This window comes from Mycena indigotica, assembly GCF_014461135.1.
Source record: "Mycena indigotica strain 171206Taipei chromosome Unknown Mind.scaff0005, whole genome shotgun sequence".
Lineage (NCBI taxonomy): Eukaryota > Fungi > Basidiomycota > Agaricomycetes > Agaricales > Mycenaceae > Mycena > Mycena indigotica.
The window spans coordinates 2,252,321-2,279,458 of NW_023503004.1; the positions used below are offsets into that span (position 1 = coordinate 2,252,321).

At 51.8% G+C, this 27,138-nt stretch overlaps 5 protein-coding genes across 5 annotated transcripts; 4 read left to right on the forward strand and 1 right to left on the reverse strand.

Moving 5' to 3' along the window:
• Window positions 1-1,732: 1,732 nt before the first annotated feature.
• MIND_00583100 (uncharacterized protein) lies at window positions 1,733-5,365 on the forward strand (the record flags this gene model as incomplete). The annotated part of the gene is made up of 6 exons (XM_037362590.1): window positions 1,733-1,879; window positions 1,932-2,531; window positions 2,583-3,528; window positions 3,780-3,879; window positions 3,937-4,839; window positions 4,888-5,365. The coding sequence occupies 6 exons, from the start codon at window positions 1,733-1,735 to the stop codon at window positions 5,363-5,365; spliced, it is 3,174 nt and encodes a 1,057-aa protein (XP_037220511.1).
• A 1,032-nt stretch (window positions 5,366-6,397) lies between these two features.
• On the forward strand, window positions 6,398-8,551 carry MIND_00583200 (MYND-type domain-containing protein; the record flags this gene model as incomplete). The annotated part of the gene is made up of 4 exons (XM_037362591.1): window positions 6,398-6,457; window positions 6,504-7,787; window positions 7,831-7,972; window positions 8,022-8,551. 4 exons carry the CDS (start codon window positions 6,398-6,400, stop codon window positions 8,549-8,551), a joined length of 2,016 nt encoding a protein of 671 aa, XP_037220512.1.
• Window positions 8,552-8,692: 141 nt separating this feature from the next.
• MIND_00583300 (uncharacterized protein) lies at window positions 8,693-9,665 on the reverse strand (the record flags this gene model as incomplete). Its single annotated transcript, XM_037362592.1, has 3 exons — window positions 8,693-8,695; window positions 8,750-9,482; window positions 9,535-9,665. The coding sequence occupies 3 exons, from the start codon at window positions 9,663-9,665 to the stop codon at window positions 8,693-8,695; spliced, it is 867 nt and encodes a 288-aa protein (XP_037220513.1).
• Window positions 9,666-11,524: 1,859 nt separating this feature from the next.
• On the forward strand, window positions 11,525-12,924 carry MIND_00583400 (uncharacterized protein; the record flags this gene model as incomplete). Its single annotated transcript, XM_037362593.1, has 8 exons — window positions 11,525-11,646; window positions 11,692-12,008; window positions 12,062-12,221; window positions 12,280-12,410; window positions 12,453-12,541; window positions 12,593-12,742; window positions 12,792-12,843; window positions 12,908-12,924. The coding sequence occupies 8 exons, from the start codon at window positions 11,525-11,527 to the stop codon at window positions 12,922-12,924; spliced, it is 1,038 nt and encodes a 345-aa protein (XP_037220514.1).
• Window positions 12,925-15,374: 2,450 nt separating this feature from the next.
• MIND_00583500 (WD-REPEATS-REGION domain-containing protein) lies at window positions 15,375-17,132 on the forward strand (the record flags this gene model as incomplete). Its single annotated transcript, XM_037362594.1, has 1 exon — window positions 15,375-17,132. The coding sequence occupies one exon, from the start codon at window positions 15,375-15,377 to the stop codon at window positions 17,130-17,132; it is 1,758 nt and encodes a 585-aa protein (XP_037220515.1).
• Between the last annotated feature and the right edge of the window lie 10,006 nt (window positions 17,133-27,138).

A 27,138-nucleotide genomic window follows, 5' to 3' on the forward strand; every position in this document is an offset into this window, starting at 1 on the left:
CAAGAACTGCTGAAGGTAGAATAGGAAGTCACGGATATGAAAACGGGACTCGATTTCCGTTGCCGAGAGATTGGGGTAGCTGGAGCGAGCAGCAACCTTGTAAGTTACATGCTCAGGCTCGTCGTCTTCTGATTCCTCGTCATCAATTCCAGGCTCTATCTCATCAGCCTGCTCCCAGTCATCCGATGATGCCCCGCTTCTGCCGTGAAAAAACGCGTAGGATTGGCCCGCTGCGCTATCGGGTGTGCCGTATCAAGGACGACGAGCGCCTGGAAGCGCTGTGGAGGCTTGTAGACACTGATCCCGGCGGCTGCACGCACACGACTCACCTCACGACCGTCGTGATGCGGAGGTGTGATACCATATCCCGCCTCGTCCAGGCCTTCCCGAACCTGGTCGACCTCGGGCTGTGGGGCCCCCCGCCACTCTCCGACGACATGCGGGCAATTTCCGCGCTGCCGAATCTGCGCCGGCTCTCGATGAACCCAAGTGAGATCATCGACGACGACGGCCTCCTCGAATTTTCGCCCCTTCCCGCGCTGACGCACCTCGAGCTGCTCGCAGACGTCGGGCCGGAGACGCTTCCCTCGATCGCCCGGGCGTTCCCGGGGCTCACGCACCTCTCCTTCTTCGACGTGTACCTGCCCGGCGTCATGCAGCGCGCGCTGGAGACGCTGCGCGGCCTGCACGTGTGCGTCCACGTGCATAGGATGATGGACTGGGACTGGACCGATAGCAGCAATCTGGTGGTATTCGAGGAGCACAAGGCGACGCTTGCCCACATTGACGAGCCGCGTTTGGTCGCTCTGTTACTGGGGGATTTCGAGGTGGACTGGGAGCGCGGTGCGTGGGGCGGGCGGGACTATTGGGTCTGCGCGGAGGAGGAAGTGGCGATGCTGCGTGCTGCTTCTCGTAAAACAGTGCAGACGGTATGGACTGTCAGGCCTCCAAGCCTCGCGCCTATTCGTGCTGACTATTTGGTGTCAGTGACCAGCGACTCGGACGTGGACTGAAGACTCGGATATCAATACCGATGATTCAGATGTTGGAGTGTTTTTTGCAAGAGCTGATTCCAGCGAGCACTGGTGTAACTCTGTAGGCAGATACACTATAAAATGGGAATACAATAAAGACCGGGTCACGGCTGCCAGTGCCTGTGCACTCTTCGCGCAGCCCCGACCTCCTCTGCACGACACCAGGAGTCCCGGCGACCCCACGCCCGAGAACGTCGAGGCTAGCAATGTCCACGTCCATATGGACATGGACATGGACATGGACATGGACCGGATCAAAATCCGATCAATGATGGAGTCCATGGACAAGTTTCGAGCGTGACGCGGACATGGGCTTGGACGCACTTTGGTGGTCGCTTTGGCGCAGCTGTGGACCACGGGATGGACGTGCTGATGGACGAGCATAGATTAGATTTACCATGAGTCATCATGCTGACGCCGATCAATCCACGTGCCTCGGAGCTGCCGTCACTGCCTTTTCGTTTACTCCCCCACCAGCAGACCAACGAAGCAACCTGTTTTGCAACGAGCAGCACCCATGGTGGGCTCTCATCATCCAAACCTCAACTCCCCCGCCTAACCACCGTCTGTTCCAAGCAGAGGACCCAAGCATGGACTGAGCCCAAGCGCAGGGCGGCCCAGTAGCATGCATAAAAGGACGCACTGCCGTCGCCCTTCCCGCGCCATCTCCACTACAAACCACCATTCTCTCGCCCTCCATGGCACCACCACCTGCCACTGTCACCGTAGATGACCCCGAGATACGACAAACGAAGAACTGCAGCAGCTGTCACTCACCGATGGGACCTCTCTGTGTTCACCAGGGCACGAACACGCCCGGGAATAGAGGGTCTATCACTCAAACAGTACATTTTACAGCCATATAACACTGTCCCCCGTTGCTCACTCTTCCACTAGTGCAAAAACCTGCAATGCAGCCATACCGTCATTCACACTCCCCGATACGTTATGGCGGATGCCGATGCACTCATCTATCGGATTCACGCCCGCGCAGGAGGTCAACTCATCCCGCCACAGTATAACCGGCCTCTTCGTCGCGCTCCAGTCATCCCAAAGCCGCCCGTGGTGAATAGGAGAATGGCCTGTAACAATCCAGAGTGCCGATCTCCAGGCTCGCAGACGTGTATCGAATTCCTCTGCAAAAAATGTTGTATTGCCGCCTCCAGTAACCCAACGACCTCCATTCGTGACCCTTGCGCCAACCACAAGACCCCAGCCATCATCGATACTCCGGCGGCGGTTCCAGCGCAATTAACTGTGCCAGCGAAACCCCCCGTTGCGGCAACGACACATGGAAAGAAGAAGAAGAAGATGGGTGGTGGTGCGACTGTCTTTGAGCCGGTCAATATGCGAGACAATCTTGCGCAACCAATCGGCGAGTTATGGCGCGGTCCAGTGGCGTCGCAGGAGATCGCTACAACACACAACGCAAAGGCCTTGAAGCTACAGCTAGAGGAAGCAGAGAAAATGAAAGTGCGAATCTCGATATACTACAAGGTATGCATTCTGTTCTCTATATCGTTCCACGCTTGCTTATTGCTCCAACAGAAGCGAACGCAGGCCCTGGCCTTCTGGCTGTCCATTCCTACATACCCACATTGTACCCTCTCGCAAATTCCAGGCCTCATCGATGATCTTGGGCTGAAGGATGGTCGCCGCGTCGAAATCTGGGACTACAATGAGTCCGCCTGGACGTCGATGTCAGTCTCTGCTGGCTTTGTGGTGGATCGCTCCCGCCGTACAATAATTCGGCTTCCAGAAACTCTGTTGGATGTTTGGTCCAACGATGACTGCCCCGCTATCGATGAGAATCGTGTTCCAGTCAATCCGCCTTTCAAGCGAGCTGCTCCATCTCCAGCAAATAGCCCAAGGTCCAAAGTGCCACGAATGGAAGCGGTCAACACCGACGCAGCCTCCGAGAGTCATGCAATGGTATTGGACGAAACAACACCCCATCTCGATACTCCGCCAACGGCAAATCCAGCTCCCGCATCCGGCCCTTCGTCGGCAGCACCTATCGACGAAGAGAGCCGCCTCTATTCGTCATATTCTGCTTGGGAGTGGAATGACAAGTGGAATCGGGTGCGGCAGTTGCGCGACTCGGGCGATCCAGCATTCAAGTACATCAACCAGGCATTTCAGCATGTCTTCGGTCGAAAACACCGGCGGCAAACACTCCGGCCCTACGAGAAGGGTTGGGATAGTGCGCCAGACCAACTCAGGCGACAGTATATCTCTCTCGGTGACGTTCCTGAAGCCTCGCTTGGCCGGCTTCTCAAGGGAATCACGGTTCCGAGCTCCATCCTCGCTCCCACAGTTCATACCCCAACTCCAATCGTGCCGAATCCTACCCCTCCACACCAACCTCCGGTGTCTCGTGCACAATCACTCGACAGCGAGCAGTTAGACCTTGCCTTCGATTCCGCGGGAAGCCTCGATCTCGAACAGCAACAGCAGACAAATGGTGGATTACTAGTCGAGTTGTTTGGGTCCTGTGGGGCCTGTGGTATCGCATTCTTCTTCAAACCATCCGACAAGCTTGACCAGATGCTTCGGGCCCTTACATCGGGTCCTGGACATCCACAGTTACCGCGAGAAATTTGTCGTCAGCACCGGGCAGAGCATGATGTTTTCCAGAACATTCTTGGCTCGAGTTTCTGGCCGCAAACCATCAACTATGCAGGATTTGTCTTGCGACTCGATTTGTCTTGCGACTCGCAAGTCAGGATACTCTTGATATCCTAGCTGATATTGCGGAAGACCCATTCGGCAGCGAGTTCTACGATCAAGCCATTGAACGACGTCGGCCTGGCCACCAGTCACCGTTTGAAGCTCTTTATGGCTAGTGGGTGCTGCTCCATCGTTATGTATTGAGGTTACTGACGTTTTGACTTCTCTTCAGCTTTGGACCTCTGGGATACTCCGTCATTCGCGATGCTGTTCGAGCAGCTGCCAACAGGTTCCGGTTGGCTCAAAGCAGCCTGAAACAACACGAGCTCATTGATGAGGCGTTGGTCCCTGAGGCGCAGATGTTGTTGATTCAGCAAGACCTTGGGGAACAGGTTGACACGCTCGACATCCTCAAGCGTAGTGGCCCGTTTGGCGACCTGTTCCATTCGGATCATTGGGACCGAACACGGGCAATTGATTCGGTGGAAGCCCAGGCCGCTTCTCCGACTCCGCAATTAATTGAGCCTCTATTCGAGCCTCTACAACGTCTCCCTGACCCGGTTTCTGCTTCTATCCCACCTCTCCCCTCCCCCCTTCTGCACGCAACACCATTTCCAACACTGCAGCTGCTTGATGGGCTTGGCGCTCTGCTCGACCGAGCAGAGGCGATGATTAAAGAGGAGCCACACGACGAATCAGAGCCTCTCTCTGGAGAGCCCTTATGCATGTTTTGCGACGAGCCGTTTCCCACTTCGCCCTCACACGTTTTGCTCCAGCGTGCCCAGGAGCTAACGATCATCTCGACCCCGGATCCTTATCCCAGCAACCCGGGCCATCGACAGCTTGCAAACATTGCAGTAAGCGCCGACTTCTGTCAACGACATCAATTCGAGCTTCTTGATCTTCCCCTTGCACGCAGTAAAGGTTGGCCTGAGGCTCCCGACTTCGGTGGCCTTCAGGAGCGACTGCTTGCTCTGCAATCCACGTTGCAGGAGATTGTCGACTGCCCTGACTTCAGTTACTTCTACAAGCTAGCCAAGGAACGGCTGGGGCAATGGAACGGCACCTCAAACCAACTCGCATCCACTCATGCTCAGATGCGGCATCCGAATCGAGCCAAGACGAGTACAGGCTAGTATGTGAACTTCTCTAATAGTCTTCATTCGCTGACTTGGACACATAGCTATGGCGAGATAGGTGCTACCATTTTTGTCCCGATCATCACCTTGCTATTCCCAAATCAGCCCCACCTCCCGCATTGCAAGCTCGGCATATCATACGACATTGTTATCCACGAGATTCTCATTCCAGAAGCGGTGTCGCGTATCATCCAGCACGATCTCCATATCAGTGATATTCAAGCAAAAGCGACGATGGAAGCGAGCTATAACTTTGGTCGCATATTGCATCCTGACTCCGAGAACAAAGCGGCGGATGCGGTTATGCGGTACGTGACAGAGCAGCGGCAGTCCACAATCTACCGCCTATGGCTTGCTTCGGGATCGACTCTCTACCTCCCTGAATGGGCTGCGCGTGCCGCAACGCTGCGTGCTCCGACAGTGATAAAGTCTGAGTCGGTGGAGATGACAGCTATACCGCGCGAAAGCTCTGACGGGAACGAGATTATAGACTTAACTCTGGACTCAGATGATGAAGAGTAGATTGTAATGACATTTATGAAAGCAGCAATAAGAACAATTTGTAAATATGCTACAATAGTGCAGCTCTAGGAATACTGTGAGGGTTGTGGCCACGCTGCCGGGAGAGCTCGACCATTGCCATATTTCGCCGCCGAATCATCTCATCTAGAAAGAAGTCGTACCTCTCTGCTGACATCTCCTGCACAATTGCCTGGAATCCGCCGAACCATGCATTGGTCTGCTCAGCGGCCGATGAGTTGAACCGCCAGCTCCCTTCCTTTGTGCGCAGTTGGGTGTATCGATATGGGTTGCAGTAACGGCCACACTCAATGTCGGACTCTTTATGCTTGCACTTGAAGTGGAAAACGTCAACTGGGAGTGCACAGTTCTTGAAGTAGTCGTCATTTTGGGAGCGGAGCATGGCAACGATTCGGCAATTGTTGTCATGCCAGAGGACTTGCGGAAGGGACTGCTGCGTTGGGAACAGGCGTTTCCAGAACTTCTGCGTAGATATATAAGTATGTCAATGGTAAGTAGCAGAAGCTGAGATTAGCGCTCCGAGTCCCAATCAGCCGAAAACTCCCCTTCCGTGCCCCCGCAATTAAATTGCACGCTTCCCAGCTTGTCTAAGTTCGCATCGTCATGCTGGAGGACGACGTACACAAGCAGCTGGAGCCCGCCCCACCCGGCGAGGGCAGCACGAATGACGTCAGGCCAATCCCAGTCGACGATGGACATGTACTAGTATGTGAGGACGGGGAACGCCTGGCAGAGTTGCCTCGATTGGCTCCGGGTCATATTCACTGAATCACTGTCGAGCGAGAGGCGGCGCAGACGGGCAAGGCCGGACAGTGCGCCGAGTCGGCGGAGATCGGCAGCGCACATATCCCTTTCTTGTACGGCTGCAAGCTCGAACACGATTCGCTCGAGCTCTAATGGTAGAATGGGCTCCGTCATCAGCGCAGAATGAAAGAGGTGTCAATTCCGTAACTTGTCGAGTCACATGGCGCATCACTGATGTGATGCAATAAGCGGCCTTTCACCCGAACGACCATGCCGATCCACCCCTGCTTTGCGCCGTCAACGCTGCGCAAACTGCCCGTCGTCCTACGCGTTTGTTACCCGCTCTTTACTAGCATTTGACCTACCCTTCATCCAGGGCAAAGCGATCGACGCGCTCCAGGGCTCGACACAGCAGCTCGTCTTCCTCGCCCAGGCCGTCGCCGAGGACAAGCTACATGCAAGCTCGAAAGTCCTGCTGGCACCCGTGTTCTACAGCGCACTTGATCCTATCGGTATTCCCGCTATGGACACCCTCGATGACACACCTGCACATGCACTGGAAACGATGTACACCCGGTCACTGGTCTCTCTGCGCGCCTTTGGGCCCATCTTGTCCGTCAAAGACGCGCTCCCGCTCACCGCCGTCCCCGACCTCTGGGCGCGCATCTGGGCCTGGCTTGAATTCCTCGACACTGCCCACCCCCACCTGCCTCTCCCGCCCGGCCTCCGCGTGGTCTACTCCTCCTCTGTGACCTTCTACTTCGCAGCCGTCGACCTGCTGTTCCAGCTTCTCAACCTGACGCGCTGGACGCCCGCCGTCCAACGGTCGATCCCTGCCACGCCCGGGTACTTCCTTTTCCTGGGCCACGCCTGGCGCGCCGTGGCAGATATCCCCGAGCAGCACGGCATCCCGGCCTTCTCCGCCGCCGCGATGGTCAGCATGCCCCGCGCGGGCCCGAACTACCTCCCCGAGCTGATCCGGGGTGCGGGCGGCCCCGCGGCGTTCGTCGCCGCGGCCGTCGCGCAGTGGATGCACACATGCGGCATCACATCGCCCGAGCGCACGCCAAACATGCCGTCCATCTACATCCCCGCCGCGATGCTCGTCGCCGGGGCGACCACCGCCATGGACCGGCACGATCCGGCGCTGAACGCCGCGCTGCTGGCATCAGAGACCGCCCTGCCGGCGCTGATCCTCGCGACAACGCGGATCACCCCTGCGGGGGATGTCTCGATCTCGAGCCTATTGCTCACGCTGCTCGTGGCCGTCTTGAAGGACACACGTGATGTGGGACGCGTGCGCAGGGCGCTCGAGCTGGGGCTGCTGCCCGCGGTCGTCTTCGCGGGGATCGTCTCGCGGCAGGGCGCGCGGAAGCGCCCGGACGAGGCGGCGGAGATCGATGGCAACGTGACCGTGTTCATTGAGGAGATACTCCCGCGCGCGACGGCATACGCCTCCGTCATCTCTGTTCTGCACCAGGAGATACACAAGGGCATGGGGCCGAGCAAGCAGCCGATGGAGAAGTTCCTACCCCTGAAAAGCCACACGACGCTGTGGCGCGCTCTTGTGGTGCTGGTGGACGAGCGGTTTGAGCTACTGCAACGGTATCGCGCAAAAGAAGTGCCCAGTCTCCGCTTGAGAGGGTGTGACAACCTTCAGGTGAGGTTCTAAGCCTATTTCCCTGCGTCTAAATTTCTACCAGTGCTGCCGCGTGGCACCCAAGGACGAATTCAAGCGCTGCGGGCGTTGCCGTACGGCGCTCTACTGCTCCCCAGCGTGCCAGGCAGCGGACTGGGCCGACAGCCACCGCACGGAGTGTGTCCTCGCATCGAACGAGCGCAACGGTAGGTGCCACCCCGGCTTCCGGCCCGTCTACCCGCTGACACAGCGCAGCATCCGGCGTCTCCCGGCGCGACCTCGCGTTCCTGCGCGCGCTGATGCGCACCGCGTACGACGCGAACCGCCGCCGGCTCGCCGCGCAGCACGTGATCGCGATAGACCCCCCGGCGCCGGACCGCGGGCCGGACGACGTCGCCGCGCCGCGCGGGCTGGGCGCCACGGCGTTCGACGTCTCGGCCGGGACGATGCACGTGGCCCTGCTGCAGACCGACAGCGCGCCGGCGGGCGGCCCGGGCGACCACTGGCAGCTCGCCCGCGTGCGCCGGGCGGCGGGACGCATGGAGGTGCACTTCCTCTTCCTCGGTGTGGCCGCGGGGCCGGCGGGGCTCGTGCCGATCCCGTTCAAGACGCCCGCGGGGAGTAAGGCCGCGGCGCTGGCACGGCTGGCGCGCGAGGCGCCGGTGCCCACTGACGATACCATGGGTCAGGAAACTGAGATGGCTGCGGCTGCGCTGGAGGCTGCGTTGGAGGCTGAGGGCAGGTGGGAGGCGTATGAAAGCGCGTTGGGGCTGGAAGCGTACTGAATGATTATCGGAGTGACCAAAGAACATATTGTCATTTAGTCACATGCAAAGCCTTGACACCAAGTATCAATTTCAACCCTCCAAAACTGGATTGGGAATCATTATATACTTGGGAGATCTCCTAGTGGGTCTCCCTCTGCCTCACTGATACAAAACAGTCAGTACAAATAGGTTGGAGACATGACATGATATTCATACCGTTTCCACTGTTTTACGAGTGGTCGCAGCACTCTTCGTCGCAACCTCTTCCTCTGCCCAGGCCCAATAGTCCTGCCCGCCCCATGCGCCGCGCTCCCAGTCGTCATCGAGGTCCACTAGCAGCAGAGCGACCAAGCGCAGGTCCTTGTCTTGAATCGGCGCGAGCGCCGCCCTGTGCTCTTCGAATATCACCGGACTCCGGCCCTTGTCCCAGTCCCAGTCGTCCACCCGATAGACGTAGACGCACACGTGCAGGCCGTGCAATGTCTTGAGTGCGCGCTGCATGACGGTGGGCAGGTACACGTCGTTGAACGACAGGTGTGTCAGCCCCGGGAACGCCCGGGCAATCCAGGGAACCGCCGTGGGCTCGACTTCTTCGAGCAGCTCGAGGTGCGTCAGCCCGGGGAGGGGCAGGAATGCCGGGTGGCCGTCGTCGTCTGCGTTCAGGAAGACATCGCTCGGGCTCATCGAGAGCCTGCGGAGGTGTGGCAGTGCCGCAATCGCCAGCATGTCGTCTGCTACCGGCGGAGCGCCACACAGGCGCAAGTCTACCAGGTTCGGACAGGCTTGGACGAGGCGGGAGATGGTATCCAACATTGACTCAGGCTCCACGACGGTCGTGAGGTGAGTCGTGTGTGCGCAGTCGTCGGGATAAGAGTTTGCAAGCCTCCACAGCGCCTCCAGGTCCTCGTCGTCCTCAATGCGGCACACCCGATAGCGTAGCGGACTCATCCTGAGTACCAGTTTTTTCAGAGGTAGAAGGGATGATGAAGCATGACACTTACCAGGTCTTGACGCGCCGAGCGACGAGCATCAACGTGCGTATCATGTCCATGTCTTCCCACGCCGCAAGCTGGAAGATAGTGCACTCGAGCTCCGGCGGCAGAACTGGCTCGGTGGTGGTGGAAGTAGGCATGCGCAAAGTGTCTATCAACCTTGAGACTATCTTTGCTCATGACGTGGACGGCCAGACGGATGCCAGTCGTGGTTGACGGCAAGAAATGGTGCTTATGTAACGTGTCAGACGTCAATGACATAAGCCACGTCACTTTGCCCATGCCCATCACCGCTACGGGGCCAGTTTTGCCACGGGAACTGGAGCGCATGGTCTTCGAGCTCGCGGCGTGGGGAAACAAGGAGACGATGTACACGCTAGTGCTTGTCGCCCGGCGTGTCCATGTCTGGTGAGTCACTGAGCCCTGTAGTGTGTTCTCCAGTCCAAACAACTCCCACCGGTACACGGGGTTTTTTTTAAAAAAGCCTTCTCATTACCAGTGTTAATGTTTTTAAAAAATGCCTCTAATTTATGCCCCTGCCAAAAGGCAGGTTTTACATAGGGAAATGAGAGATCAAAAAAAGGTTTAAAAGGTTGAAAAGCCTTGTCAGGGTGGGCAGTGTGGTAGCTATAAGGCCCCAGACCTGACGTGTGGAAAATTCCTTAAGTATGGGGAAAATACTGAGTAGGGGAAAGGCTAAAAAAGATGAAAAAAATTGTTGATGCCAAGGTGCCAAGAAAGATACGGAGTTTGACAGCGTGGATTTTATTAAAATGAGGGGAAGACTTGTAAATCACTGATGTTTTTTAAAAATGTTAATATTCTAATTACAAGGGATCTTTTTAAAAAAAACCCCGTATACGCCTGCAACTCCAGGATCGGACCGCTGCGCTATCGGGTGCGCGTCGTGAGCAGAAGCATCAACGACCTATGGCAACTCATCGACAACTATCCTGCCAGCCGGATCCACATCCGCCACCTCGCGGTCTGCGGACTTTCCCTGCACACCGGTCACGACGACGGTGACGTGGCAGCGAGCAGCCTGATCCCGCGCATCCTCCGCTCATTTCCTAACCTCGTCAACCTGCGCTTGCAGAGCATCACGCCCGCAAGTATCACCGACCTTCGCCTCCTGCACGACCTCCCGGCCCTCCGCCGGCTCACCATCAACCTCGAGGCCGTCTTCTCCGAGCGCAACCCCGGGCCGGACCCACCGCCCGCGCCGCTCGCGCACGTGACGCATCTGGAGCTCTTCACCCCGCACAGTGCGCCCCTCGCGCTGCCCCGGCTCGCGGCCGCGTTCCCTGCTCTCACGAACATCTCGTTCTTCGACGGTGGCGCACCCGATCTGGATCTGATGCGGAGCGCGCTGCGGTGCTGGCCCGCCCTGGCAGTGCTGGCGCAGGTGCTCGGGCCGACCCTGGAGCAACCCAGCGACGCGGAGGATGCGCTGCATCTGGAGCACGTGGCCCAGCTCGCCGCCGTTGATCCGCGTCTGGTGATCTTGAGATCGCGTCGGGAGTGGCCGGAGGCCGACTGGGAGCGCGGCGCGTGGGGCGGGTGGGACTATTGGAGCCGCGCCGAAAGGACCATCGCCGCTAGAGGGTTGCCACCGCGCACATCAGACTCCAACTAGTCAATGACGACAACTATGCCATTGCCATCTGCAGGCAGCCGTCGGGGGGAGCCTGAGGCTTCGACCCCACCGTTGAAAGGCGAAGTTGACACCGGCATTCGGGGTCGTGGCGTGGCATATATCCGTCTTGCAGGCCTGGAAGCCGCAATCCGGCGTTGCATACTACGCGCTGGGCGGAGATGATGACGATTGACGCGGGCCTGGTGGTCTTGTTCGCCGACGCGGAGAACGACTGGGTCGCGGGCGCGTGGGTATTGGACTCGGGGGTGGTCTAGACGGCTGGCGCTGCTAGTGGATGAGCATCGGCTGTAATTTTAAACCTTCTTACTGTCAGTTGCCAATGAGATGAGAGGCCGCACGCGAATGCTCGTCGTGAACTCCGATGAACAGCTCACAGAAGCGGGCTTCCGCCGCCCGCCCGCGAAGATTGACAGCGCCCCAATTTTACACGTTCAACTTCCGCGTGCGATGATCGATGTGTCCATGTCTGCAATGTGTCTCGCGAAAAAAACGAGTCTGATGCTTCTCAGACATTCCTCATGGACAGGCCGGCGGGGTGCTCTCGAATGCAATGCAACAATGTACACTGGCACGGACAGCTGTGCCAATATCGACGAGCATGAGCCGGACTGCGGTACCTATGAGTGGGCGAAGCTCGGGCTGCACACCGATACCGTGACACCCCCGGGCCGGGGTCCGTGTGCAATGATACATGTGGCTGGCCTCGAGGAGTTCATCGCTTCTGATGTGATACTTCTGGTGACAAGCACAGGATGCCGCGTGGGACTCGGAGGCGACGCTCCTTGCTTGCACTCGACCACCATGTCCCAGACCTACATCCTCCGGAGTAAGCCTTCATCCATGTAGTAGCCCTCAACAGTGCTGACCTGTGTGTTGAAGTCAATTCAGCACAAGACCCCGATAGTTTGGATAACAAACCAGTGAAGACTACAAAGCTCTATGCTGTTATCCGCCTTGGAGGCCCAACTGGGCAAGTTCTGAGTGAGACCAAGAAGATGAAAGGCCCCCAGACCACTCAGTGGAGTGTGAGAGAAGAAATGTGAGTTTCAGAAATATTCAATACCCTAGTACTCATGGTTGACTGACAAACCACATAGTATTGTTGAATCAAATGATGTGAAACTTAATTTTACACTTTTCCACTGGCACAAATGGGAAAAGGATGATTTGCTTGCTCAGCAGGTATATACTGTGCAGGAACTTCTAGACAAAAGTGCCACTGGAGATTGTAAGTGTTCTATGCTGCTCAGCAGATCATTGATAGTGGTAGCTGTTCCATTGGACACTTTGAATAAGAATGATGGAAGCTTTGAGGTGTGGCTCACACCACTGGAGCTGGATAATCAAGTGGAACTTCAGGTAACAACTGGAATTTTTCCCCAATATCCATTCTCAATGGAAAATTTATAGAAACAACCTTTGTGGAAGAAGATCCTTTACAAAAAGGCCCAAAGCAGTGTGAAGGGACTATCAGCAATCCTGGATGTTCTTAATCCAATAGTTCCTGCTCCATTCAATGCTCCTCTCCAAGTGTTGGATACATTATTTGGTTGGATCATTGTAAATCCTGAGATTGCATCACCCTGTTACAAATCTAATCATTTTGTAGGAATATCAGAACAATAAGGAGGATTTGGAGGCTTTGGTCATGACACTTACAGGTAATCTGGAGAAAATCAACCAACAAATCTCTGATGGGCACAAATACAACCCAACTGTTATTAGAAGCAGTCAGGGCTTAGCACAGTATGCATTTCCCATCAGTTGTTGAAGTCTGAAAATGGTTTAGGTTACTCAAAACAGAAACTATGAAGTTACAGAAACTTAAACAGTCAAAACTCCACAACTTCATACAACCTGATGACTTTGCAAAGAGTATTCAAGCTTGTACTAATGAGCTAGTCCAAGGTCTGAATGATCATATGGTGATATACATATATTTACAACCATCAATATATCAACTAATAAATTATCACTAACAGAACATAATAACTCAGTCAATTGCCCTAGATGTGACAAATATCATGAAATTTACAATGGTATTGAAAATTGTTATACTCTGGACCATTTTACCATATATTATCAGGCAGGAAAACTGCCCTTTGCACCGAAAGCATTATTTAGCGCAGATCAAGGATTGAGTACTGCACGAAGATCATGTACCACAGGAACCCGCCAAGAGCTACTGAAAATACTTGAAAACTGGATTGAGGACCCAAATGGCTCACAAATGTTTTGGCTTAGTGGTATGGCAGGCTCTGGGAAGTCGACTGTGGCCTATACAATCTGCAAAGAACTAAAAGACCAAAAACGATTAGCTGCATCATTCTTTTGCTCTAGAACTGACCCTCTGTCAAGAACCTTAGGGAACATCATTCCCACTATTGCCAGACAGCTTCTTGAACGATATGGACCATATGCCCTCAGACTGTCTAATACCAGTCTGGATACCATAGTCCCATCTTCAAGGACACATGTCAAGAAACTTCTGGCAGAGCCCTGGAAAAACTCTATGCAACACCACACTATACCACATCTCATCGTAATTGATGCTTTGGATGAGATTGAAGGAAGCCAGGGACACAATATCCTTGAACAGTTGATGGATGAAATCAACCAAGACTTCAAGGGTTTGAAATTCTTGATCACAAGCCGTCCAAATCCTCAAATTGCCAGATATGCTCAAAAACTCAAAGAAAATATTTACCATCTTGAGTGGATCCCAAAAAACCAGGCAACTGAGGATATTCAGCAGTACATTGGCACAGAGCTGCCACAACTATATGAAGATGATAGGCATTATATTGTTCAACAGGCTCAAGGACTTTTCATTTATGCAGCAACAATTGTTAGATATCTCAAACCTCCACAGTATGATCTGACACCACAACAACAACATAACCGAGTAGTGAGCTTGTCTACAAGTGGAAGGCTAGCTGGTCTAGATGATGATGAAGATGACCTTCAAATTGCTACCCTATATAAATATATTCTTTCTGAAGGAATACCATCAGAGAAACCTGAAATGGTCCAGCGTCGGCATATATTATATGCTGTAGTATCAGCACGGCAACCACATACTATCAAAACTCTTGCACCACTTGTAATAGGGAGTATGTCTGCACAGCCAGATGAACTAGCTGTTGAACAGAGCATCAAAGCTTTCCATGCTGTATTATATATATCCACAGCTGATCAGCGCATTTATTGCTATCATAAATCATTTGATGACTTTATTCTACATTGGGCAAAAGTAGAACATAAAGATGAGGCCCAGGATTACTTTATTAATCAAACACACAATGTATTCAATATTTTGGAGAAGCAGCTGAAGTTCAATATCTGTGACTTAGCATCATCCTACCAAACAGATGATGAGGATGTTAATCTGGATTCAAAAATCCAGGAACGAATAGGAGTAAAACTAAGATATGCCTGCCAAAACTGGGGTGCACATGTAAACTCTATCAGACATGATAATCCAAGGGTACAGGAAATTACTCAGTGTTTACAAAGATTTGTAGAGATTAAGATATTGTTTTGGATGGAGACTATGAGCCTGACATATGGAGACTGTCGTATAGCACTTGGCCAGGCCCTGAACTGGATATATAAGGTAAACATTAGGAAAGAAAAGCAAAGAAAAGAATATTAACCAAGATATTAGATCAAGGAAACAGGCATGATACAGGATCATTTACACAAGGCCCAATCTCTATGGACATACTATTTTCATGGCCGAGGGGGGTTATCAACCCCACACCTATATATAACTGCTTTGGCAATAGAATTAGGGAGAAGGAGAGGTCATTGTAGCTGGGGAAAATATTTTCCCCAGCTGGTTAAAGTAAACTGCAGGAATATGGTTCAGGATAAGGTCCTGGTGAATATAAAGGGTCATGGGAGTAGGGTTATGGCAGTAGCATTCTCTCCAGATGGCACAAAAGTGGTTTCTGGCTGTTATGATACGACAGTCCAGATCTGGAATGCAGCTACAGGAGTAAAAGAGCAGAGCTTTGATGGCCACTTTGATTGTGTACCATCTGTTGCATTCTCTCCAGATGGCACAAAAGTGGTATCTGGGTCTCATGATAAGACAGTTAAGATTTGGAATGCAGCTACAGGAGCAGAACAGCAGACCTTCAATGGCCACTCTAGTTGGGTAACTTCTGTAGCCTTTTCTCCAGATGGCATGAAGGTGGTTTCTGGATCTCATGACAAAACAGTCAAGATCTGGAATATAGCTACACAAGCTGTAGAGCAGGGACTCCATGGCCACTCTAAAGATATAACATCTGTTGCATTCTCTCCAGATGGCATGAAAGTGGTGTCTGGCTCCAATGATAAGACAGTCAAGATATGGAATGTAGCTACAGGAGCAGAAGTGCAGAGCCTCAATGGCCATTCTCGTGCAGTAACATCTGTTGTATTCTCTCCAGATGGCAAGAAAGTGATTTCTGGCTCCTATGACAAAACAGTCAAGATCTGGAATGTAGCTACAGGAGAAGAAGAACAGAGCCTTACTGGCCACTCTGATTGGGTATGGTCTGTAGCATCCTCTCCAGATGGCATGAAAGTGATTTCTGGCTCTGCTGACAAGTCAGTCAAGATCTGGAATATAGCTACTGGAGCAGAAGAGCAGAGCTTCAGTGGCCATTCTGATAATGAAGAGCAGAGCTTCAATAGCCACTCTGATGAGGTATGGTCTGTAGCATTCTCTCCAGATGGCACAAGAGTGGTTTCTGGCTCTCGTGACACAACAGTTAAGATCTGGAATATAGCTACAGGATCTGAAAAGCAGGGTTTTAATAGCCAGTTTCATGATGTAACATCTGCAGTATTCTCTCCAGACGGCATGAAAGTGGTTTCTGGCTCTACTTACAAGTCAGTCAAGATCTGGAATGCAGCTACCGCAGTGGAAGAACAGAGCTTTCATGGCCACTCTGATGATGTCTGGTCTGTAGCATTCTCTCCTGATGGCATGAAAGTGGTTTCTGGCTCCTATGACAAGACAGTGAAGATCTGGAATTCAGTGACAGGAGCAGAAGAGCAGAGCATTCATGGCCACTCTGAGTGGATAACATCTGTTGCATTCTCTCTAGATGGTGCAAAAGTGGTTTCTGGCTCTGCTGACATGACAGTCCAGATCTGGAATGTGGCTACAGGAGCACAAGAGCAGAGCTTTAAAGGCCATTCTGACCAGGTAAACTCTGTGGCATTCTCTCCAGATGGCACAAAAGTAGTTTCTGGGTCTAATGACAACACAGTCAAGCTATGGAATACAGCTACAGGAGCAGAGGAGAAGACCTTCAATGGCCACTCTCATCGGGTAAAATCTGTAGCATTCTCTCCAGATGGCATGAAAGTGGTTTCTGGCTCCTGTGACAAGACTGTAAAGATCTGGAATACAGTGACAGGGGCAGAAGAGCGAAGCCTTAATGGTCACTCTGAGTGGATAACATCTGTTGCATTCTCTCTCGATAGTATAAGGGTGGTTTCTGGCTCTAATGACAAGACAATTAAGGTCTGGAATGTAGCTACAGGAGTAGAAGAGCAGAGCTTTGATGGCCACTCTCATTGGGTACGATCTGTTGCATTCTCTCCAGATGGCACAAAAGTAGTTTCTGGCTCTAAAGACAAGACAATCCGAGTCTGGGATACAACACTGACCCTGCCAAAATATTCTATTAACACTGATGGTTGGCTTATCGGCCCCTATCCTGCTACAGACCATATCCTTTGGTGTTCACCTGTCCTCTGCCGTACCCTTCAAATTTACCCATGCACTCTTGTGATATCCCCTGAGGGACATGCAGATATTGATATTGATTTGGACTTCCTTGGTCCCAACTGGGTAAAATGCTACACCCCACCTATGCCGCCCATATTTACATATATTGCTATTCTTGTTCTCATGCTGCTTCTTGTCACTATCAATGAGTTTTACTAGTTCCTGTCCACATTATTGTTTGTTCATCCTGTTCTGAAACTTGTACCATACATTAAAAGTAGATACATGCACACTTACACTATTCTGATATGGCTATGTGTTAACAGTATTGGGAGTGCTGGACGCACGGTGATGCGTAGTCCCATATGTGATTGCGGTGGGCCGGAGCTCAGGTTAGGGCTGTGCCAGAGGAGCACTATAAGTAATAAGGATGGGCACCAAGCACATCATGATGTAAATGTTTGACACCTATCACTTGGCTAATCTGGCAGGTGGGCTAAGATGCAGAATGACAAAGGAGTTTTAAAGTCGTAGATACTTGGGAGGATGAGGCTAGGTATCAGGAATGTATTCAATGTAGTGTCTCTACAAATCTATGTTTACATGTAAGAAAAGGATATCGTTGTGACCAGATCTGTCATCAGTCTTGGTTAGATATGCACCAAATCATTGTTCCTAATATAGATTTATGCTCTGAAAGGAATTATACATATATGAGAACTTTCCGGGCTAAATACATGTCTAATCAGCTTGAAATTCCAGCCGAATGATTTGCCTGCCAAAAGTCCTTAATTGGCATGTGACGGGGTGACCCGACGCATATTGACAGCTGATCCGACGTGTGCACCATCTCATTTGCGTGTCTTCCACCCCATTCTGCCTCCGTGAGTTTCTTCCCTTGCCAAATTTGCATTGGAGTATTGTTCTGAGCCATCTGCTACAACATGGGTGGTGACCAAAAGCCGGGAAATGCCTTGCGAAAGAGATGGGAGGCTAACACCAGAGCTGCACAAGCCAAACAAGCAAAACGGGCAGATAAGAAGAATATACCTCCACCTCCATCAACTCCTTCCAGCCCTAGGCTGCGCATACTCACCAAAGTCTACAAGAAGAAGCTTTGGGCAGCACAATCAGCACTTGACAAGGTCAAGCATGAGCACTCCCCTCCCAAGCCCAAGGCGAAGGGCAAGGCGAAGGGCAAGGCGAAGGGCAAGGGCAAGGGCAAGGGCAAGGGCAAGGGCAAGGTCAAGCATGAGCACTCCCCTCCCAAGCCCAAGGCGAAGGGCAAGGCGAAGGGCAAGGGCAAGGGCAAGGGCAAGGGCAAGGGCAAGGGCAAGGGCAAGGGCAAGGGCAAGGGCAAGGGCAAGGGCAAGGGCAAGGGCAAGGGCAAGGGCAAGGGCAAGGGCAAGGGCAAGGGCAAGGGCAAGGGCAAGGGCAAGGGCAAGGGCAAGGGCAAGGCTAAGGCTATGCCATCCCGCGCCCTCGACGATATCATTGCCTCTGGAGACGAGTCTCCCTCTGAAGAGGAAGGAGACGGCGAAACGTGGACCATTGTCCCAGGCCCACTCTCTGCCGCTGCGGCTAAGATCGCTCAGACGGCGGTTACCCAGATGTACGCGGACTTAGCGTGGCGGCTGTGGCAAGGGCGGACGGCGTGGACAACCACTGGGCTCGCGGCACTAACCCCTGGGCTGCATTTCAGGCGTGGACAAGGGTTAAAATGCCCAAAGAAGACGGAGGTTTGTCGCTATAGTATCTCCTGTCGCTGTCTCATTCTCCTTCCAGAATCAAATTCCGAATATCATGCTCGCGTACGCGCTGCTTACTACGCAATCTTCAACAAGCTTCCCGAGGACCAACGAAACGACAAACAAGCCCGTGCAGAGGCAATGAAAGAATATGTGGAGTTCTTATTGGACTCAAATCTCAGCAGCGCCACCGAGATCAAGAAAACACGCGGCGCGATGACTATGATGAAACACGACCTCAAACCTCTAATTAGCCAGGTAATGCTTCCGTCTCCGCTGTCCCGCCATTTATTGATGCCGGTACAGAGTCAACAACTCAGCTTGCGATGGGGCTGGGAGGTCCTCGGCCTATGCGTCGACCTGGCTTCAGTCAACAATCGCGGGGTGATGTTCGGCGGAAGTCTCCTCTACGATGAAATGAAGCAGCGACATCCGCAAGAATTGGAAAAACATACGGTTGTGCTGATGGATCTCTTCCCGTTTGTCCATTTCCACTGCTCTGGATTTTATTTATTCCTTACCAGTGCTGCTCGTCGCGAAGTCAACCTCGAAGTTAGCGGAGAAAAGACACGCACCAACCCAGTGATCCTCCCAACCATGAAGCCCGGGCAGAAGGCTTGCGATTTTCGTCGAAAGCTGTTTGTCGCACTGGCTCTGAATTGCGCTCGTGTGTGTCTTGCTTAATCCCCACCTCTTCTCTAACGCTTTAATAGGTCTCGTTCTAATGGAACTTCTCGATATCACCAGCACCGAAGCCGCGGAACTCTTAAGTCAATGTCAGGGGAACCTTCCTTTCGGCCCCTCGGAGACGATTCCGATTCCGGTCCGATTCCGGTTCCGACTCCGGTCCGGCCCTCCATCTCGCGCGCGCAATCACCGATCCGTCAACGCTCTCCCAACAGTCACCTGCCCGATAACATGCACGCAACGCGCCAAGCGGCGGAAGGGCCATTCGGGCCACGTTCGGGCAGGCGGCTGAGCTCCGGAGCGGACTCGGACCGGGCCGCGGCCGGCCGGACACCCTCAAACACCAAAGGAGGGGGCGAAACACAAGCCCTTCAAACGAAGGGATGCAACATTATGGAGGATGGGACGCGTCACAAATGCGGAACATAGGGCTGGGACGCGTCAGAGACGAATGAAACCGTTTCAGAATGAGGCACGTGACCGCGGAGACGCTGTGGGCCGCGGCCATTGATTAGATAAGGCAGGGGAGCTTCAGGTATATATTCCCGCTGTATGCTACAGTAGACTTCAGAATCCAACACGCCCTTCAAGCGGTTGTTTTGCTCCCCATAGTGGAAAGTGGAACTGCTGCCTTCGAGAACGACCACGACGACAACGAGACTTTGATTTTGTGAACCAGATAAGATTTGTTTTGTTGATCTACGCTGCCCGAGAACCCCGAACGCTATTGATATTGCTGATCTTTGCAGAAATATTGTTGTTGTTGTCCATCCCATCCATTCTTCACCACCACCACACCCATTGTTGAACCTATCTGAATTGCAGCAACCATATACTTTGGTTGGAACCCCCGAACACGCGCGCTGAATACGAACTTTGATTGGATTAGATAGTAAACCTAGCCTAGGGTTAGGGTTTACATTAGGGTTAGAGAGTGTTGATTTGAGTTTGGAGTTTTGTGTGTTTTGTGTTTTGTGCTAGTGTCCATCCTCCCTATCCTTTCCACTCATTGTCCATATTTCCGCATTTCATCTGGAGCCCACCGCGAGGGGGTTCATTCAGATAAACAACTACACCATTCATATACGCTGAGCATATATTATCATCAACAACGCCTACCGCCGCCGAACTTCGAGCTCAACGAGCTCTTGATCGTGCTACACGTCGAGCTCAACTAGAAGAGAGCTTGAACCAAAACCCAACAATCCAAGTAGAAGAAGAACAAACTATCATTGTTGAACCAGAATCAGACCATTCCAGACAATCATCACCTATTCCTGAGGGAGATATCACAGAAGAGTATACCAGAGACTCTCCTGAACTAGACTATTCTTTATTATCAGAGGAAGACTACCCACTCCTACCAGGTTTCTTTGGATTTGACCCTAGTTCAAGTTCATCATCTTCATCATCATCTTCTGATTCAGAAGTAAACCACAACAACCAACAACAACAACAGCAGAACAACATGGCCAATGCTAATGTCCAAGGCTTCAGAGTTCCTAGAGCTTGGGAGACCAATGCACCCAAGTTCACTTCTGATGACAAGGAAGACCTCCTTGATTTCATGGAACATGTGGAGCAGATCTTTGACCTAGCTGGTATCAATGATGATGCTGAAAAGAAGAAGCTATTGACTGGCTATCTTGGATCAAAGAAAAGAGAAGTGTGGAGGGAGCTGCCTGAGTACCAACCTGGTACCACTTATGCTGCCTTCAGGAGGGCAGTCATGAAAGTATACCCAGAGGCAGATGAAGATAGGGCTGGGACTCTTGATGAGCTAGAGGAGCTCTGTGATGAATATAGAGGCATCAAGCATACTTCAGAGGGGAAGCTTACCAGATTTGGCATGAAGTTCAGAGCCTTGGTGCAAAAGTTGTACAAGGCCCCTGCCATTATTCTGAACAAGGAGGCATGCACCAAGTACTTGGCCACCCTGGAGAAAGGCTTTGCCCAATCCCTGAAGCTGGCTATGAACACCAGGAACCTGTTGAGGGATGATAATGCTGCACAGGCTGGTGGAATCATTGGTCCTGTAGGGCTGGACACCCTATCCAACTTGATGAACTGATCAAGTTGGCGGAGAAATTCTCAAGGACTGGTGGGACTGATAGTTCATTCAGCTCATATGCTCCTGAGGTGAAGAGGTCTGACAGGTTCCCAAGGGTCAAGCTTGAAGAAAGAGATGTCAGGCTGGATGATCTTGAAGGCCAAATGTCTGGTCTAAGAGATGCAGTAGTGGTTGGGCAGAAGCAGACCCAAGCCTCTATTGAAGAATTGGTCAAAACCTTCCAGAACCAGAGGAATGCTCCACCACCAAGGGATGACTATGAGCAGAGGCAGTCAGCTCAGAACTCCTATGGGCAACAAGAGTGCCAATATAACCGTGGGAATTATGGTGGCAACAACTGGGGTCAGAGGAACAATTATAACAACAACAACAATGGTGGCAATGGAGGATGCTATTATTGTGAAGACCCAGACCACTTTGCTAGGGATTGCCACAAGAAGCATGCCCACTTGGCCAAAGGCTGGATGGTTGTAGAGGATGGCAAGCAGAAGCTGTCTGATGGAGGTTTCATTCCAAGAGGACCATCATCCACATCCAACAGAGTAGAGGAGTACTGGCAGAAGAAGAGTGCTGTTGGACAGAACATGTTCATGGAAGGACCACCAGTGACTGATGATGACTTTGATCTGCTCAGAGATGAAGTCAGAACTATCCATGTCAAGCTTAGTCAGCTGACAGACAAGGTGGTCAGCACCCCTCAACAAGCACAACCTGCCTACCTGAATGGGAGACAAGTCAATTCTTCCATGAATCAGCCTAGACCTTCCTCTATGGGCAGCAATGCTGAAGCTTTGGGAAGAGCTGTGATGAATATGCTGAATGTTCAGGAGGACTTTCCTGACCAATATGTTCAGACTCGTGGTCGGTCTGGTACTAATCCGTCTGGATCGGATTTTTAAATATCTCAAGGAAGGAGGCTAAATCTCGAAATAAGCCACCTGAGAGAGTCAGATTCGAAGACGAGGAAAAACCAGCAGAGGAAAAATCAGAAAAATCCAGCAAAGCCCAGAAGGACTCAGACAAGGAGAAGAAAGTGATTAGTGAAGTGCTCAAGGAATTGCCATACAAGTTTGTCAAAGTTGGGAAGAGTGGGGCTCGAACTCAGCCACTGCCCAAAAAGGACGACCCTTCGCCAGATGAAGGCAATGCAGGCAAATTATTCAAATTGCGGGCACCGATTCAGCGCGCGAAGGCCTTATGGACGAGATATTGGAACGCATCAACGACACTGAAGTCACCATCAGACTTGGAGATTTGTTCGGACTTAGCCGAGACCTTCGGGAACAGGAGCGACTGCGGTTGACCCGTGTGCGCCAACCCATTGACCCTATTCAGGAGGTGCCAGCTATATCCTTGGCCCCCAAGGGTGCCCAAAAGGTTCAGAAAGTTGGAACATTCCAGTTGGACAATGATGCTCTGGAAGTCAGTGACTTACCTGATGTGACTGGGGTATTTGTGGTCAACACAGATTTGGATGGCATACCTGCTGGATCTATGGTTGCTCAAGACCCTTACCTCCAGTACCTGGACAATCTGGATGTTGATGAAAAGCCAAAGCAGATCTATGTGGCCAGGGACTCTGAACCTCTGAGAGTTGCCTTCCCACTCATCAACTCTAAGGGACCCATTGAGTGTGTTCTTGACTCTGGATCTAATTGTGTCCATGTCACTGGAAACAGCCCAACAGTGTGGTTTGATGTGGGACCCTACCATCAATATTTTCATGCAGAGTGCAAATGGTCAATTGGAGAAATCAATGGGCATGGCCAGAAATGTACCATTCAGGTGGGGTGAACTTACCCTGTTCCTCCAAGTGCATGTTATCAAGGGGCCAGCTTATAAAGTCTTGCTGGGCAGACCCTTTGATGTGCTGACTAATAGTCGAACCGAGCATGATGGTGAACACCAGATCCTTTCCATCACTGATCCGAACACCGGCAATCACTGGATCCTTCCCACGTACGATCGAACACGCAAGGAGAGCCATGAGAAAGCTGGTTCAAATTCAGCACCAAACGGCGATGGCAACGAACGGTACCATCAGGAGTCGAACCAGGGTTTTCAGGGGTCTTCGATGATTTGGCCTGGATGGGACAAGGAGAAGAGGCCGCAGTCTTGGTAGGATTTGATGAGGAAGGGGAAGCCCAAATAGAATGATTTTACCAACCTGTAGGCGGCATTATGACAACACGCAAAACTGTTGAATCGTACCTCTTGGCATCGAAATCTGAGCTTTCTATTCACGACAAACCAGCGGCAAACCTATTCGAACAATTCCATCAATCACGGATGGACATGGTGGATGGAGTTCAACATAAAGTGGTTGGAAATGTGCTGGTAGATGAGAACGAAGCAGCAGTGAAGCACACTTCTGGCATAGAGCGATGCTTCTGCTGTCAATCAATTGACTTTATTAGTCCTCTGGGAGCAAGCGAGGATGACGTGATCGGAGATGCTGATCTGGGGGCGAAGTCGGTGTTTGCGGCGAAGAAGTACAAGCCCGTGGGACTCAAGGTTCGACCGGTGTATACTGAGTTGCCGGACCGGTATCGCATCTAGCGAGAGATCAAGGGTGATCCGTTGGCGGACTTGCCAACACTCAACCCGAACCCTCCCGAATATCAGGACCGACAACGCTACACCCGCGAGCGGATGGTCAACGTGGAGAAACGGCACAAGGATTTCCTACAGCCAGAGAAGCTGAAAGTGCTACATGAGATAGTCGGGAATCACGAATATGGCTTTGCATGGACAGATAACGAGCGTGGGGATTTCAGGCATGATTTCTTCCCACCTGTGGAATTCCCTGTGATAGAGCATGAGACTTGGGTTGAGAAGAGTATACCCATTCCAAGGGGACAGTTTGAAGAATTCTGCAAAGTAATCAAGAAAAAGTTGGATGCTGGTGTCTATGAGCCTTCCAATGCTTCCTACAGGAGCAAGTTCTTTGGAGTCATCAAGAAGGATGGAAAGAGCATCAGACTTGTGCATGCTCTGGAACCTCTGAATGCTGTCACCATTGCACATTCTGGAATTCCTCCTGCTACAGAGGAGTTGGCCAACCATTTTGCTGGGAGAGCATGTGGAGGATGTTTGGACCTCTATTCAGGATATGATGCCAGAGACATAGCAGAGAGTTCAAGGGACTACACCACATTCCAAACACCCTTTGGAGCCATGAGGCTAGTCAAGCTTCCTATGGGTTGGACCAATAGTGTGCCCATTTTCCATGATGATGTGACATATATTCTGGAGGATGAGATTCCCCATGTCACTCAGCCCTACATTGATGATGTACCTCTGAGGGGACCTGGCTCTAGATATGAGCTTCCAGATGGAACACCAGAGACAATTCCTGAAAATCCTGGGATTAGGAGATTTATTTGGGAGCATTTCCAGAACTTGAACAGAGTAGTGCAGAGGATGAAGTATGTTGGAGGGACTTTCAATGGTGCAAAATCAGTACTCTGTGCTGAAAAGTTCCATATGGTGGGGCACCTCTGCTCATTTGAAGGGAGAACTGCAGATGCAGACAGAGTGGGAGTCATTGCCAGATGGGGACCATTGAAGGATGTCTCTGCTGTCAGGCAATTTCTGGGAACAGTTGGAGTGCTGAGGATGTTCATCAAGGACTATGCCATCATTGCAAGGCCAATCCAGAAGCTCACCAGGCAGGACATAGAGTTTGCATGGGGACCACAACAGGAGAAGGCCATGGACAGGTTGAAGCAAGCCCTGATCAGATCTATCAGTGCGACCCCGCTGATCCGCGCAAACGCTACTATGCGAAGTTCACATCAATACCGTTGAACAAAAGAGAGGCAGAGTTCTCTCAGCCAAAACGGGAACTGTATGGGCTGAAGCGAGCACTGGACGCGATGCGCTACTGGCTATTGGGATGCCGGCACTTGGTCATTGAAACGGACGCCAAATATATTCAAGGAATGTTGAACAACCCAGGGATGGGACCCAATGCCACAATCAACAGATGGATTGAGCAGATTTTGATGTTCCAGTTCAAGCTCAAGCATGTTAAGGGTGCAGCATTCCCTCCTGATGGGCTGTCAAGGAGAGAACCCAAACCCGGAGATGAAGTTTGGCCAGCTGATGCAGATGGCTTAGAGCCAACTATTCCTCCAGAGATGCATGAAGACTGGGATTATTTTGCTGAACAACCTCTGGAGTTTGAGGAGTTCAAAGGGGATATTGACACAAGGGGAGGATATTTGCAAACAATGGAAGGGTTGCCTGTCACTGTACAAGACATACAGCAGGAGTTGGATTTGGCTCAGCAGGAGACAAGTGCATTCAATGCTCAAATCAGAGCAGCCTATGCTGCTGAGGGCTTGAACGTGCCAGTCTACCTACAAGCGGACATGCCAGAGGATAAAATGTTGCCAGATCAGATGCTCAAGGATGATGCAGAGGAAAGAGAGCCTTACAATGAAGAGCACAGGAGTAAGGGTGCCAAGCTTCAGGATGACAGGTTACCTATTATGGAAAAATGGCTGAAGGGGCCTATGGTCAGGCCTGCTGAGGTCCAAGATGACCTGACGTTTAAGAGATTCCTCAAGTTGGCAGCCAAGTTCTTCATGAGCAAAAATGGCAAATTGTATAAAAAGGGGGAGGACTCCATGCACAGACTGGTGGTTGAGAAGCACCACAGGATATACATGATGAGAGCAGCCCATGATGCACTGGGACATAGAGGAGCATTTGCAACCAAGTCACTGCTGGAACTCAGATTTTGGTGGCCAGATATGGAAGGAGATATCAGATGGTACATCAAAACCTGTCGACTTTGCCAAAAGAGGAAACAGAGCATCATGAGAGCTCCTCCAGTGGTGGCTGCTGTGCCCAGCATATTCCAGAAGGTGCATGCAGATGTGATGTACATGTCAGAGAAGTCATATGGTCACAACTTTGTGGTGGATGCCAGGTGTGCACTCTCAAGATATTTGGAAGGAAGGCCTTTAAGGGAGCAAAATGCCAAGAATATTGGATTATTCCTGTTGGAAGACATCATATGCAGATGGGGTTGTCCAGAGTGGCTCATCACAGACAATGGAGCACCATTTGTGGCAGCTGTCAAATGGCTTGAAGCTAAGTATGGCATCAAGGGCATCAAGATAGGACCCTATAATTCTCAGGCTAATGGGATTATTGAAAGGGGCCACTGGGACTTGAGGCAGTCACTGTTCAAGGCTACTAGAGGAGATCTGAACAAGTGGTACTGGTTCTTCCACCAAGTACTATGGGCAGACAGGATCACAGCCAGAAGGGGAATGGGTTGCTCTCCCTACTTTGCTGTCTGTGGTGCACACCCAACACTTCCTTTGGACTTGGCGGAAGCAACATGGTTGGCAGAATACCCTGATGCCATCATTTCAACCGACGAGTTGATCGGACTCTGCGCGAAAGCACTGGCGAAGCATGTGACACACATCGAAGACATGAGAGATCGCATGCTGAAAGTCCGCATACGATCAGCGGCGGAATATTCTGCAAAATACAAAAATGTAATCAAAGATTTCCTATTTGGCCCAGGAGATATAGTGTTAGTCAGGAACACAGTAGAAGAAGACTCTCCAAGTGCCAGAACCAGGGAAAGATGGTGGGGACCTCTCATAGTGGTTAGGAGGACCAAGGGTGGAGCCTATATAGTGGCTGAGATGGATGGCACTGTATGGTCCAAAAAGATTGGAAGATTCAGAGTTGT